Here is a 14,841-nt window from a genome sequence, read left to right as displayed (position 1 = left end):
TCTTCTTTCCCTGAAGGCACTGACTTACTAAGCGTGACAGCATACCAAAGTCAACTAAATACTAAAGAACAAGTTCATTTTTGAACAGATATTTTATTGTTGGCACCAAGTACAAAAGTTTCTTTTTTTTTTTTTATAAAGATATCAAAGTGGCTTTTCTTTAGCCAAGTGACAATTGGGACAAACAGTATGTGGTACAAGCAATACATATAACAGGGAGGAAGGTATATAAGTGCTTTAGATTAGAAAAAAAAATATTTCTTTCCTGATGAATAAGACAGACGGTGTCGTAGGATAACAGCTAAAAGTATTGGTTGATTCATGAAGTAGGAATGTAATTGGAAGCTCATAAATGTCAAGACTGATTAAATTCTCAGAAGAACAAAATTCATGGCTCATTCTTTTTAACCCCAGTTTAGAACAGGGCAATATTGGTTTTATAGTGAGGGTGGCTTTATAAATAGGGCAATAAATAATGGAAATCCATTTACAAGGGGATGAGGGTATATAACAATGTAAAACCCATAGAACACTATGTTGGGCACCCTGCTGCTGGTCTTTACTCTGGAAATTACAGGTCAACAGCAGCTGGTATAAGAAAGGCGGTCTACCTCTCATTTACCCACATGACGTTGGCCATTTAGCACCATGGTTTAGGTTAATAAAACAAAGACAGCACCTATTCTCAAAGTAGCGATCATCCATCTGTTGCAGCTTTTTTGCTCACCCAGAGGAAAAAGTTGCAACGTGCCTGAGGGTTGGAAGAGTGGCCTTCAGGCCGCGCGCACACGTAGAACTGACGGCCACAGTTGGGGCCAGCCTTCTTTACTGTCCGCAAGACACAGGGTTCTCCGTGGCCTTTACAGCTGGGAGGAGGAGGGGGTCCTTTCAACAAGGTCTTCCAGAAGGCAGCTTGCTGCTGGTTTCCCTTCTGCGAGACAGAGGTAACCATAAACGCGCCGTCTCGCTGTGCCACCTCCTTTACGTTCTCCATCTCACACACTGGGTTAGCAGAGTCATTCTGTCCCTGCGTCGAGGTTGCTTTGTGCACCGCAGGCTTAAAGAAGCCCAGAAGACTGCCTTGCCCACTCTTTGTGCCCAATTTGTTCTTCTTACCAGAACTTCCGTTAACCTTATCTAATGCCCTCTTACGAACGGAAGCTGGATCAGATCTTTCGGTTAAGGATTGAGAGTTTGCCAGCTCATTACGGTCTCCAGTTGAATCTGTAAAATCTTTGTTCCTTTTCACCAGAAACTGAGATAGTTTCTGTTGCCGACCAGCAAACTCCGGGAGGTATTTGGTACAGAGAGGAGGGCACTTGTCAGCTGCCACAGGGGAACACTTCATAAACGCTTTAACTGGGCAGTGGTCAGATCCTTCGACCTCCGGCATTATTACGGAATCCAGAAACTCTACCTCCACCAGTCTTCTGTTGCCGAAGATATAGTCTATGCGGGTGCCATAGTTGGTCTGCCGGGCTCCAGAAGCGGAACACCAGCATGTAAAGGAATTTTTCTGAGTGGGGTGGAAATACCGGAAACTATCAAAAAAGAGACCAACATTCGATGGATCTGAATTCCCCATCGATGCAACGGGGTCACTAAGGAACTGGCTCAACCACTGGCGTCCTGGGTTCTCCTCAAAGGATTCCTAAAAAAAACACAAGAGATGTAATGAGATTGTTTGTCCAATTTCAGTTCCAGTTTTAAATGGTTTGAAGATGGGGTGTGGTGGAAGGAATTTATAGATTAGTTTAAAATATGCTTGTAATAATAATACAGCTCCATGAATGTACATCATTAACATATATTTATGTATTGCTATTTTTTCATATTACTTATGCCACACACCTAGTTGGCATGCTTGCTACAAATACCCCCAGTGTTGGGAGGCAGCAAAGCATCTCGCACAAGCACTAAAACTGAACTGGGAAAAGTGGTGTCACTTTCTGGCTGTCACAATAGCTCTAAGTTAACTTAGAAAAGCATTTAACTAGTTGCTCAATGAATACTGCCATATTTGTTAAAAAAGAAAAAACATTCAGGCTCACTTGTAATGAATGGGTTTCTGACTTTAATATATCCTGCTGTCCATCTGCAGTGAGTAAAGAATCACTGAACAGATTGCAATACCCCAGTTTTAGCTGTAGCAAAAGGCTCCGTCTTCAGTGAATGAGGAGGACCAATCGTGGCACTACTGTTCATGGAGCTGCTATGGGGCCTGCTGATTATGCTGGTCCATCCGCTAGAGGCCCCGGCTCTACCACCCTCCAGAAATACTGTTTGTAGGAGCTATGAAGTACTGTAGCAGTCTTCAATCTGTGTATCTTTTCAAAATACAGCTTTAATTAAAGTGGGGCAAGTTATAGTGATATCACTGTCCTGTGGGTAATGCTGGTGGCTGTAAACTATAATTGTGCAGTTCAATGCAAGCATGCATCCAATGTCAGTACACCTCTCCCCTGTGACATCTTCATCACGCTGCCTGTAGCCTAGCCGCATTAGCAGCTGACTGACTCATGCAGAGATTACACAATAAAGAAGCCTAAAGCAAAAGAGAGAAGGGGCATAGCAGACAGTCACGAAGCTGCACAATGGTGTCTGTATTGGAAAAAGATGTGTATTTGGGCTTAATACCTATAATCAAAGTCACTTGTTTGAAAGTGGAATTATAGTATCTCCATCCACATATATATGTCAGGCAGCTTATCTGTGTGTTTAATATAAATGAAAGCACTGACTCTCTGCTCCTGTCTACAGCTGCACCACAGTGAGACTGACATGGCTGAAAGACACAATGGTTACTGAGCTCATCACGCTTAGCAACCCAACGAAAACATGCACTGCCCCATTCTCTCTGTGGTTTGGAAGAAAGTAGAGGAGAGGGAGCAACACACAGAGAGGGGGCAACACACAGAGAGGGGGCAACACACAGAGAGGGGGCAACACACGGCCTCCTCTCAGAGCTGGTGAAAGAGTCTTTGCAAAAAGAAACCGTGTTTTCAAAGAAGGGCTCCTCAACGGACCCTCATTAGCGGCTGGATCAAACTATGATTTATTTGGGGTGAAGGGGGGAGAGGTTATTTTGAGGGCCTTTAATTATAAGCAGTAAAGAAAACATGCACTCAGCCAGAATTGCAAGCAGTGAGAATTATGAACCAGGTATAGGACTCACCAGATAAGTTGGGTCACAGTGATCAATAGGTCTGTGTGAGGTGTTCACATCACCTAATATAATGACATGGCTGAAACATCAGAGAATAACACATTCAGTATCAGTGCAGATTACACATACATTCCCCTCCAGCCCCGAGGCTCACCCCCTCCATTCCCCTCTAGCCCCGAGGTTCACCCCCTCCTTTCCAATCCAGCCCTGAGGCTCACCCTCTCCATTCCCCTCTAGCCCTGAGGCTCATCCCCTCCATTCCCCTCTAGCCTCGAGGCTCACCCCATCCTTTCCCCTCTAGCCCCGAGGTTCACCCCCTCCTTTCCAATCCAGCCCTGAGGCTCACCCTCTCCATTCCCCTCTAGCCCCGAGGCTCACCCCCTCCTTTCCCCTCTAGCCCCGAGGCTCACCCCATCCTTTCCCCTCTAGCCCCGAGGCTCACCCCGTCCTTTCCCCTCTAGCCCCGAGGCTCACCCCGTCCTTTCCCCTCTAGCCCCGAGGCTCACCCCGTCCTTTCCCCTCTAGCCCCGAGGCTCACCCCGTCCTTTCCCCTCTAGCCCCGAGGCTCACCTCCTCCTTTCCCCTCTAGTCCCGAGGATCACCTCCTCCTTTCCCCTCTAGCCCCGAGGCTCACCCCCTCCATTCCCCTCTAGCCCCGAGGCTCACCCCCTCCACTCCCCTCTAGCCCCGAGGCTCACCCCTCCATTCCCCTCTAGCCTCGAGGCTCATCCCCTTCTTTCCCCTCTAGCCCCGAGGCTCACCCCGTCCTTTCCCCTCTAGCCCCGAGGCTCACCCCGTCCTTTCCCCTCTAGCCCCGAGGCTCACCCCGTCCTTTCCCCTCTAGCTCCGAGGCTCACCCGCTCCTTTCCCCTCTAGCCCCGAGGCTCACCCCCTCCTTTCCCCTCTAGCCCCGAGGCTCACCTCCTCCTTTCCCCTCTAGTCCCGAGGATCACCCCCTCCATTCCCCTCTAGCCCCGAGGCTCACCCCCTCCACTCCCCTCTAGCCCCGAGGCTCACCCCCTCCACTCCCCTCTAGCCCCGAGGCTCACCTCCTCCTTTCCCCTCTAGTCCCGAGGATCACCCCCTCCATTCCCCTCTAGCCCCGAGGCTCACCCCCTCCTTTCCCCTCTAGCCCCGAGGCTCACCCCCTCCTTTCCCCTCTAGCCCCGAGGCTCACCTCCTCCTTTCCCCTCTAGTCCCGAGGATCACCCCCTCCATTCCCCTCTAGCCCCGAGGCTCACCCCCTCCACTCCCCTCTAGCCCCGAGGCTCACCCCCTCCACTCCCCTCTAGCCCCGAGGCTCACCCCCTCCATTCCCCTCCAGCCCTCAGGCTTACCCTCCATTCCTCAGAATGGTCTCTGCCCGTAGCTGAAGTAAATGATAAAAGCGCAACTTGTAGATCTTGCGCTCAGGCTTCTCAGGGTCCGCACGAGGGCAGTAAACGTTAATCACCGTCAGAGTGTCCTCTTTGCCATCAGATGTTCTGAAACGCAGCAGTGGTTTCAATATTACATGTACAATAATATGCACTACAGTAAAACATCTCACAATACACAAATACACAAGAGATTATTATTACTGTAGATTTGTAAGGCGCCACAGTGCTCCACAGCGCCGTACAGTAGGGAAACCAGTACATACATAAAACAGGGACATACAAGGCAGACAAAATAAACGCAGACAAAGGGTATGAAGGACCCTGCTCATTAGAGAGCTTACATTATAAGTGGAAGACGTCACAGCTGAAACAAGAGGAGAAAATGTGGTTCAGAGTGGAGATTGGGATAGTTGTGAGTGTACATTAGTGTGAATAGCATTATGGGGATAAGTTCACCTTTAAAAAAAGAGATGGGTTTTCAAAGAGTGTCTAAAGATTTGAAGGCTGTGGGAAAGTCTGATTGAGCGTGGTAGGGAATTCCATAAGTGGGGAGCATCACGGGAGAAGTCTTGTAGGTGGGAGTGAGAGGTGGTTACCAGAAACGAGACAAGACGAAGGTCAGAGGTAGATCATAGAGGACAGGAGGGAGAGTAGTTTGATATGAGATTTGAGATGTATGCAGGGGTAGTGTTCTTGATGGCTTTGTATGCAGGGATGAGTAATTTGAATTTGATTCTGGAGGACACAGGGCAGCGCAGGGATTTGCAGAGTGGTGCAGCAGATGTGGACCGGTGAGAGAGTAAGATCAGTCTTGCAGAAGCATTTAGGATGGACTGAAGTGTGGATATATGGGTGTCAGGAATACCAGATAGCAGGAGGTTGCAATAGACAAGACAGGAGATGACGAGAGAATGGATAAGAGTTTTGACAGCATGTTGAGTAAGAAAAGGGCGTATTCTGTAATATGTTTTTAAGGTGGAGTCGACAAGACTGGAAGATAGTCTGGATGTGAGGAATAAAGCAGAGGGTGCAGTCAAGTGTGACACCGAGGCAGCGGGCTTGTGAGACTGAGGAAATTGTGGGGTTATTGAAATAGATAGGAGATAGACCATTATACCATCCATATCCCACAATATATAGGAGATAGGCCATTCTACCATCCATATCCCACAATATAAAGGAGATAGACCATTCTACCATCCATATCCCACAATATAAAGGAGATAGACCATTCTACCATCCATATCCCACAATATATAGGAGATAGGCCATTCTACCATCCACATCCCACAATATATAGGAGATAGGCCATTCTACCATCCACATCCCACAATATATAGGAGATAGACCATTCTACCATCCACATCCCACAATATATAGGAGATAGACCATTCTACCATCCACATCCCACAATATACAGGAGATAGACCATTCTACAATCTATGTTAAATGGCTGGTAAAATATAAGCGTACAGGGATATTTATCTCTGCATAGGACCGATATCGTGTAGGGCAGAAGGTGAGATCATTGTCTTACAGGATCCTGTGCTGAGTGATCACTGCTCTTCCCTCTTGGTCCAAGGACAGCAGCTCCTCTTCAGAGAATTCCTCTGTGCTGCCATAGCAGCCGACAGAGCCCTTCTGATTGGTTAGCTGTCCAGACAGCCCCTCCTCTGCTGCCTGCGGAGTGGTGGAGTTTTTACAGAATGTGGCAACTCCTACAAATTTAACAACAAAAAGGGGTGAGCTGGGTAACATGTCAGCTGACAAGCGACAAAGACACATGCAAACAGCCATGTGCTACACAGGTGTCATATATACATTGCAGCCATCGTAAAAAAATATAAATAGAATTTTATAATGTTATACAATGTAAGTTTGGGCATCCCTGGTCAAGGAGTTCTAACTTTTAGCCAAGCGCAGTCCCAGCTATTGATTATATATATTGCCTCTTAATTAGTAGGGCAGAAAGCAAGACTAATATATTATTTATTGTGGTGTCATCTAAAATTGAGGTTTAAAAAAGGGGCAAAAAAAAAAAAGGCGCTATAGGATACTTCTGCAATTCAACTTAACATCAAAAAAACGTACATATGTCTGACTAAACTTGCTGCTTCCAATAGACATTCTACTGAAATGTCTCAAGATAAGTAGACCAGAAAAGAAATAGAACCGCTGGTATGTCAGACAGTATTTAATAAACCATATTATTGGCACATAACACAAAGCAAACTATGATGAAAACAATTATTAAATACATAAATAAATATGAACAAATGTGTAAACTGGTATGGAGCCACCTGCTCTAGTTGTATTAAAACTGATCATCTCATAAATGGTCAAATATTGATCTTTATGATAAAATACCAATGTGTATTAAAAAGACAACCGATGAATACGTCCAAGAAATGGATATATGTATCAAATTCAAGCTTATAGACTGGTAATATAAAGACCTGGGTGGACTGGGCATCCAAAACAAGTGTCTATTCAACTCTCTTATAATAAGGATGGAATCCACTTTAAGTGATTGCTCACAAGTTGATCTTTATAGTGGATAGTATTGAGAAGCCAGACGGATAGTGATCCTGTTTTGCCCTGATGTTCCGTCCACGATTAAACAACCGCTTGCTACTGTGCCAGTCAAGCAAGAACATGAAGATTTCTTCACTAATATGTGCACATATAGTGTTGAGTATCATTTATCTTGAACTTTAGCGCAGAGACAACCTAGACGATCTCCGTCCTATTCCTTCACATGAGTTTCAGTTTGCATGCAGGTAGCACTGATTACCAGGAGTATGACGTCAGCTAACATATTTCTCCGCCCCTAGGTGGCGGTTTCATCAGAGGTAATGTATCAGATACAAATCAGAAGTGCCTTAAATAAGTGAAGAGGGGCTTTACCAATCATCTTTCACTGCCAATAGTCTTTCACTAGAAGAGGTCTACCAATCGTCTTTCACATATCTCATAGGAAGTCCACAATCCTAGGGTTCAGCTTACTGCAGCCAATCAAAATATTGCCCTTAATGGTAATAAAAATCCTCCAATCCGGACTAACATTTGGCTTAGTTGCTAGGTAGAAAGAACAGAACGTTCAGCTAGTATGTATTACCTGGCATTAAACGGCAGCTATACGGAACTGCTGGTTTCTCAGAGTCAGCTGTTAAAGACTCATCAGTTGCCCAAGTTCAATTGGCACATTTAAAAACAATTCTCACTCGAAAGTAAATAAAATCAGCATGGTAATGATCAGGAAAAGTATCATATCTGCATTCTTATGCATTTCTTACTAGAAATCTCTAATTATTAGCATACAAACATTATCTAAACAGCAATTGTTTTTATCATAGTTTGCTTTGTTTTATACGCCAATAATATGGTTTATTAAATACTGTCTGACATATCAGCCCTTCTATTTCTATTCTGGTAAAATTGAGGTTGGCTGGTTTTAAAAGGTTCACAAACTTCCTGTCAACACTGTGAGCATTGTGCACATATACAATTATTTCTTACCTGAGTACCCACTTCTCGCCCGGCTGAAGCTGAAGTAAGAGTTATACCCCTCTACTATGGCAGTAGGTTCATCCAACAGGTCTCCTAAGTAATACAAGTGGAGATCGTTAGCAAACTAACCAGTCTCTGAGTGAAGCAAATCTCTCTCACTATATATAAAAGACCTGTGCATAATAAAGGAAATCCTTAAAATGTGTCCTGTTGGGGATTCCGAAGGTGCACATTAAAGCAGTGATTGGCCGATCAGGTACCTACATATGGGAAAAAAATGCACATTGATTGCATTTTAATGTGCCTTTTCAAAACAATGGAAGCTTTTTTTTGTGTATAATGTATATTACTTATTAGACTCTCCGCCTCTAATCAGAAATACGTGCTTACTTCCTCCATCATCTGACTGCCAGCAACCTCATTAGCCGACACTCCACAGAACTGCCTATGAAACCATGTCAGAGCAATCTGCCATGCTCCTTCCACCAATCACAAGCCTGATGTACATTACTAGTAAGTCTAGGAGAGCTGTCTGGTGATTGGTTGAAGGATGTAGGTAAGGAAGGGGATACCGAGTGAGAGGCGCAAGCTGGTTGCCCTGCGAGAAGGTAGCGCTGAATCAGAGCATATTTGACAGCTGACACAGGCTCACATCAAAAGGCGGACCTCTGGAGCTTGTCGACAGGCACAGTAAACAGTATACATTATATATAAGGGTGAGGATAGACCTTCTCAATAGTAATAGTCAGAGACAGTGTATTGCGGCATGGGGCTATGTAACATTGTGCAACAACCAATCAGGTGATAGCAATCTAGCAGCTTTCATTAGTCTGTAGATAGTTAAAAACTGAAAATCGGTTGTGTATTTAATTGCTCTCTGTATCATGTTATTAAATAATGTGTTACAGCGCAGCATTGAAACAAGAAAACCCAGATACACTCCAATATAGTGCAGATCCCACCCATATTTCATGCAGTTTCTGCCCTCCTGACAGAAGCACCTACTGGTGACTTTAGTCTCCTGCAGGCAGGTGACATCAGCATCAAGTGAGTCCAGGATTTCTTTCAGTCCGACATGAGTTGCCCGAATACCATTTATATTCCAGCTCACAATCTTCATCCTACAATGAAAAATAATAGGAAAAATGGTAAGCTTATATATCATATAGCTACTCAGGACTGCAAAATATTGGTAACCATGTTTAGTCATACTTTATTCCACCATGGACAGTGTGGGAGACTGATTTATTACTAAGGTGTTAAAATAAATGTATAATGAAGTTAAACTGGAAATACAAGGTAAACAGAGGCCTAGACTGGTGACGGGTTTACATTGCCATGACGTGTTAAGCCAAGCACAGTATGAGTGTTCCACTTAAAGTGTTGCAGTTACCTGCATGATGCAGACTCCGGTTAGAGATTATACAGGATTACACTTAATGCACTCCTCTTTTTACTATAGCCACTTCATCATGCCGAAATCTGTCTGTCTCCTTCTATAATGGCACTCACTCCAGCCCTAGACACAACCACACCCTGCCACCATTCACAGACTCAGCCGCTGAACCCAGGCTGTGACACTCCAAGCAGACCCATTATCTGCATAAAGAGCTCCTGTATCAGTGAGCGCTGCTGGGGGAAATCCACTCTAAATTCATTATTTCATCCTACAGCTCTGCTCTCTTACTAAACAAAACTACTTTAAAACTCTTATTTTCGCGCATGCAGCCCTCCAGCTAATTCACGTTGCCCATCACTGTTCTAGTCTATGTCAGGGGCGGATCTAGAGAATACTGCTACCCGGGGCGATGTAGGAGGGGGGGGATTTAGGCCCCGCCCCCTTTTTGACATCTGAGGCTGTAAGCGGCTGCATACTATGTGCAGGTCCGTTCAGCAGTGACAGGCAGGGACAGTGTGCTGCCCGGATGCTCTGATTGTGTTTAAAACACAATCAGAGCGGCCGGGCAGCACGCTGGCCCTGCCTGTCACTGCTGAATGGACCTGCACATAATGTGCAGCCGCCGGCAGCAAGCCCCTGCTAGGGGGGGCGATTGCCCCCGGTCTATGTCCCCTACAGCACTCTCACCAAAGACAATATCCCCTGTTCCTCAAGTGCCCCTCTACCTCTCCTTCACTCCCCATCTCCATTGCTCATTCCACTTCAGGCTTTACGCTCTGTCAAACTCTACATTGGCTCACCGTTCCCTTACCCTCACTTGCAAAGCCCTCAGCCACTCCTCCTTCCAACACTTCTCCTGTGCTGTTTGCCAACTATGGAATAAACCTACATGGCCAATCTGACTCTCAACGAGCCTCCAAAGTTTGAAATGCTCCTTAAACCCCTTTTTATTAAAGCCGACCAATCTCTCACCTACTTCCACTTTTGCGGGCCTAGCCTGCCTCTGCCTCACTCTTCCCCATTAGAATATAATCTCTCACAATCAGGGCCCTCTCTTCTCCTGTAATTTTGTCTGCTCCTACCTCATCCATCCTTCTATTATGCCTCTGGCATGGTCAGTCCTACACTATGTTTATTCTATACCCTATTATATTTTATGCAGTATGCTTAATTTCTTGGTTTTATTACATTCATGCTTTTTGAAAATTCTATATTTTGCTTGTTTGACCCCTTCATTTTATATACTTTCCACTATTTCCCCACTGTATGGCGCTGCAGAATTTTGTGGTAACTTCTAAATAAATAATGATAATAGAAGATTTTCAGTGTGATATTAAATACACCTCTGGCAACGGGTCTGATTGAAACACCTCAATTCAATAATTAACAGGTGTGGCCAAATACTTTTGTCCATATACTGTATATGTTAGGCTAGCATACAGCTGTGCAGGATTTGGAACAATGATTTGAAATACCTGCAAAGAGCCACCTGTAATGTTAGGGTGAATTGGGCTAAATGAAGCCCAAAAGGCCTTTACTGTCAATAAAATACACATATTCCTGCTACAGAATGGTACTGCTTCACAAAGTTACAGATCACCTAAGTAGCACTATATCATATATATCCGTCCAACATAACCTGGCACCCGAACATCCCTTATAATTTTATAATACAGTTACCCGAACTGAAATAATTAAATTGATGTTTAATAAAAAATACTCTTCTCTTCAATTAATACATTAAGTCCAGGTAACTGCAATAGCAAATTAACTGGGAAATCTAGGAGCAAAGCAACTGTGGCTACCAACAGGTCCAGCAATAGCTTTAGTTTCCGGGAGGAAAGTATCCAGAGTACCTACAGGGAATACTAAAAGTAATGACAATAGCACATAATGATAACAAATTAAAGGTTTGTATATAATAAAATAAAAAAAAACATATAAACTCACCCCTACTGTTTATATCTACCATATACTTATAAGTGAAGGTACTTTGTATAATTTAGATGTGATATGACAGTGGTTTTATATGCAATGCCAATGTTACATTTAAATTAAATAACTGCATGTGTATCATAAAAAAAAATAATTCCTGCCACGTCCCTTAAACCTATACTAGATTGTTTTTATAGATATGCCCCTACACAAGTAAAATTGATGTGGAATAACCAGGATCTTCTATAAAACACATACAACTTTTTTTTCTATACATTAATTCCAAATAAAACAGCTGTCACTCCATCACACCTTACTTGCACGGTGGGTCTCAGGTGTAGGGGAGTAGATCTAGCAAGCAGGTTTAGGTATACATGCCAACTCCCCTGAAACATCTGGGAGGTTCCTGGATTTCAGGGAGTCTAATAAGACTCCGAGAAAGCCTGCAATGTTCATGGATGGCAGGACAAGTGAGTGGTGATGAGGGCACCACCATTATGCCAATGTAGCATTGCGTAATTGGAGGCTTGTGGCAAAGCACAATCCATCATTGCACAATGTGTGTGGCATCATGGCGCAGTGGCTGTGCAGTAATGCCGCAAATTGTAGACCCCCCCCCAATACTGGTTTAGGAAACATTGTACAAATGAGGAGCTTTTTACAAAACATGTACGGCTTATTTCTATACAATTAGAATTATTACATTTAAAGGAGCTGGCACCCCCCAATCTAAACAATGACAAGTACCTTAGCAACAAGTGTATTAAAGATATAGTCTGTAGGGTGTTTTTTTTTTATATAGACAAAACTTTAATTTGCTATCATTTGGTATGCCATGTTGCAGACTGCAGCTGTCATTCGTTTTAGGGTGTCCCAATACCCCCATATAATAGGCTTTGCCAACGTGTGGGCTCTCTGTTATGGAATTACATGTACGATACAGGTGGGCATGGTGGGACTTGTAAGTTCCACAACAGCTTAACAGACACCTATGTACGGCTGGTGAATGATCACTGTACAGAGACTGTGCGCAGTATATACGTTACACACACCTACAGCTCTGCTCCCTATCCCCCGACATGTCTGGACCAGAATTATACCGGGAACCGGTGACTTTCTATTTCCCGCCTCCCGATTCAATAGCGGCCATGTTGTCTTCGGGCTTCGGCGCAGTTAATGTACGTCATCGAGTGGGGGCGGGGTCAGAGTGCACGTGTCTGCACAAAGCAACAAGAGATGGGCGGTGCTTGTGACGTCATGGCACAGTCAGGCACTGATAGGATGTCAGTCACAGTGAGTGCAGTGCTGGGCTGACATAAATATATCATTGCAAAATAGTAACAAATATAGACAGTGGCATAATAACAGGTGTCAGTGTAGATAAATACAAACCACAAATAAATACTGTGTTATCAGGGCCATCTTAACAACATTATATATATATATATATATATATATATATATATATATCACTTTTTTTAAAATGTACTTGCTCAGTGACCCTTGAATCTTTTGTTTCCAGGATTTATTTTTTTCAGGATTATTCTAATTAAGAGCCCTGCCAATGGGGCCCCCTTGCCCATGGGGCCCCTGCCCATCGTGCCCAGTGGAACAGATGGCCCTGTGTGTTATACTGTCTTTCTGGGTGAGGGTGCATGTCTTGTTTTAAATAGTTCTGTGTGAAATATTGGGATTTATGCTCCTATTTTCTGTCTTGCAAGAAGACAATGCACATGATTACTTTTACTTATGGGAAGTACAAACAATCTTTCTGTTCCCAAAAAAATGTTGTTGTTTTTTTGACAGGGACGGAATATTACTTTAACCGAAAATGTGGAAAAATTAAAGTGGTAAAATAAATCCATCACAGGAGCTTTTTTTTTTTAAGTGTGTCGCTTTTCATTTAAATCATTGGGGTTAATTAATCCTGTTGCATTACCTATGGCTCTCTAGTTCTTCTGGAACTACAAGTCCCAGCTTGTAGTTTGACAACACCTGGAGGGTTACATGGTGATTTCTGGTTTGACAGCATAGTCCAGGAGATGATTGAATGACTGGGAGCGTTCAGTGCTGTACAGGTCAGCATCTGATTGATTGCTTTTGAGCAGTTGATATGAAATGTAATTTAAATATAAATATTTGGTGTTGATCGGTGAGACAATTCTGCAGATCTATTGAGATTTTAGAAGTGTAACAATCTGCTAATCTCAATTATAATAAATTAAGAGGAATGATGAAGTAGTGGTTGTATATGCTTTGTGTTACATACTCCTTAGTGAAAACCATATATAGCTGTGATTATTAAAACATATAAATCAAGTGCTTCTTTAGGTCACTTGGAATATCCATGTGGTCTAGAGCAAGGGTAGTGTCACAGGGCAAGCAATATTTGTATTAATATTCTAGGTGAATGAGTGATGTGAATGAGTTCTCTGTACAGCGCTGCGGAATTAGTGGCGCTATATAAATAGATGATGATGATGATGGGTGGGAGTGAAGCGTGCATGCTATCCCCTGTCACACTAAAACTCAGCAGACACTACATATTCTGATTTTCACATTTATGTTCCAAATGCATTAACTTGGGCTAAATTATGTTATTAAAGTAAACATTATTTTTTTTTTTAAAAAAGTGAACCTGTCACCAGGTTGGGGATTGGCATTTTATATATTATACAGTGTCTTCTGCACTATGCATGTATGAAATAAACACTCTCTGTGTCTCCAAAATGCATTTAACAATGATAAAATATGGCAAACACATTCATAATAATATTTTAAAAATTATCCCACACTGCTGCAAAATTAGCAAATGTCATATGCAAGTTAATGTCAAGAGAACAGCAATGCACTGCAGTGTGTCATTCCCTACCTAGCTCATTTTGTCCTATTATGGAGACTTTCAATTATATCCCCTCAAACGACAGTGAAGGGTTAATCATCTCTCTACTACACTATACAGAACAAAGCAATAAGTCACTTACTCAGATTAATGACCCAGGCATGTAGTAAATTGAATTGTTCAAGGTCAGAGAGGGTAGTGCATATGTGTGCAGGCTACATTATAGGCTGACAGAAACACAGGCTTCCTGCACTTCAAGCAACATCTAGTTAAGATCCTTCTTTTAATCCTTTCTGTGCCAAAGAGTGATACATACAACCCACAGTCCAGCAAGGTAGTACAGACCTTTCCAGCCCCAAAACAGTCCCAGCTGTGCCCCTTCATAGTCCATAGGGTGCTTGTTCAGTTGCTGCAGTACCAGTTTTGCAGGAACCTCTCTTCCCCTAATATGTTTTAAGTCAGGGTGTCCTGGGATTGGACCAGTATGTCAGCAGCTCACTTGTGAGCTGCCAGAGGATTATTGAGTGTAGCAAGAACAGCAGGTGTTTGAGGAATATATTAAGCTGCAGTCAGTCAGACATAAAGGGCAGTAGCCTGTTTTATTTTTATT

The 14,841-nt window shown here is 43.4% G+C and overlaps 1 protein-coding gene across 3 annotated transcripts; it reads right to left on the bottom strand.

The window, feature by feature from the left end:
• Window positions 1-73: 73 nt before the first annotated feature.
• On the bottom strand, window positions 74-14,679 carry APEX2 (apurinic/apyrimidinic endodeoxyribonuclease 2). 3 transcript variants are annotated; one of them, XM_075184940.1, is made up of 7 exons: window positions 14,577-14,679; window positions 9,061-9,176; window positions 8,065-8,148; window positions 6,083-6,263; window positions 4,504-4,650; window positions 3,176-3,245; window positions 74-1,651 (listed from the first exon to the last, which is right to left on the bottom strand). In XM_075184940.1, the coding sequence occupies exons 2-7, from the start codon at window positions 9,173-9,175 to the stop codon at window positions 698-700; spliced, it is 1,551 nt and encodes a 516-aa protein (XP_075041041.1). In that variant the 5' UTR covers window position 9,176; window positions 14,577-14,679; the 3' UTR covers window positions 74-697. The 3 variants fall into 3 exon arrangements, with proteins under 3 accessions (XP_075041041.1, XP_075041040.1, XP_075041042.1); XM_075184939.1 differs by lacking the exon at window positions 14,577-14,679 and adding an exon at window positions 12,442-12,671; XM_075184941.1 differs by lacking the exon at window positions 14,577-14,679 and adding an exon at window positions 12,446-12,468.
• Window positions 14,680-14,841: the final 162 nt, after the last annotated feature.

This window comes from Mixophyes fleayi, chromosome 9 (genome assembly GCF_038048845.1).
Source record: "Mixophyes fleayi isolate aMixFle1 chromosome 9, aMixFle1.hap1, whole genome shotgun sequence".
Classification (NCBI taxonomy): Eukaryota; Metazoa; Chordata; class Amphibia; order Anura; family Limnodynastidae; genus Mixophyes; species Mixophyes fleayi.
This window is presented reverse-complemented; position numbering and strand designations above follow the sequence as displayed.

Coding starts and splice junctions, on each gene's coding strand:
- APEX2 (XM_075184939.1), bottom strand. CDS start 12,470: ATGTCGGGGGATAGGGAGCAGAGCTGTAG. Junction 9,177..12,441: donor GATAGGGAGCAGAGCTGTAG/GTGTGTGTAACG, acceptor TTTTCATTGTAG/GATGAAGATTGTGAGCTGGA. Junction 1,652..3,175: donor ACTGTGACCCAACTTATCTG/GTGAGTCCTATA, acceptor TGTTTTTTTTAG/GAATCCTTTGAGGAGAACCC.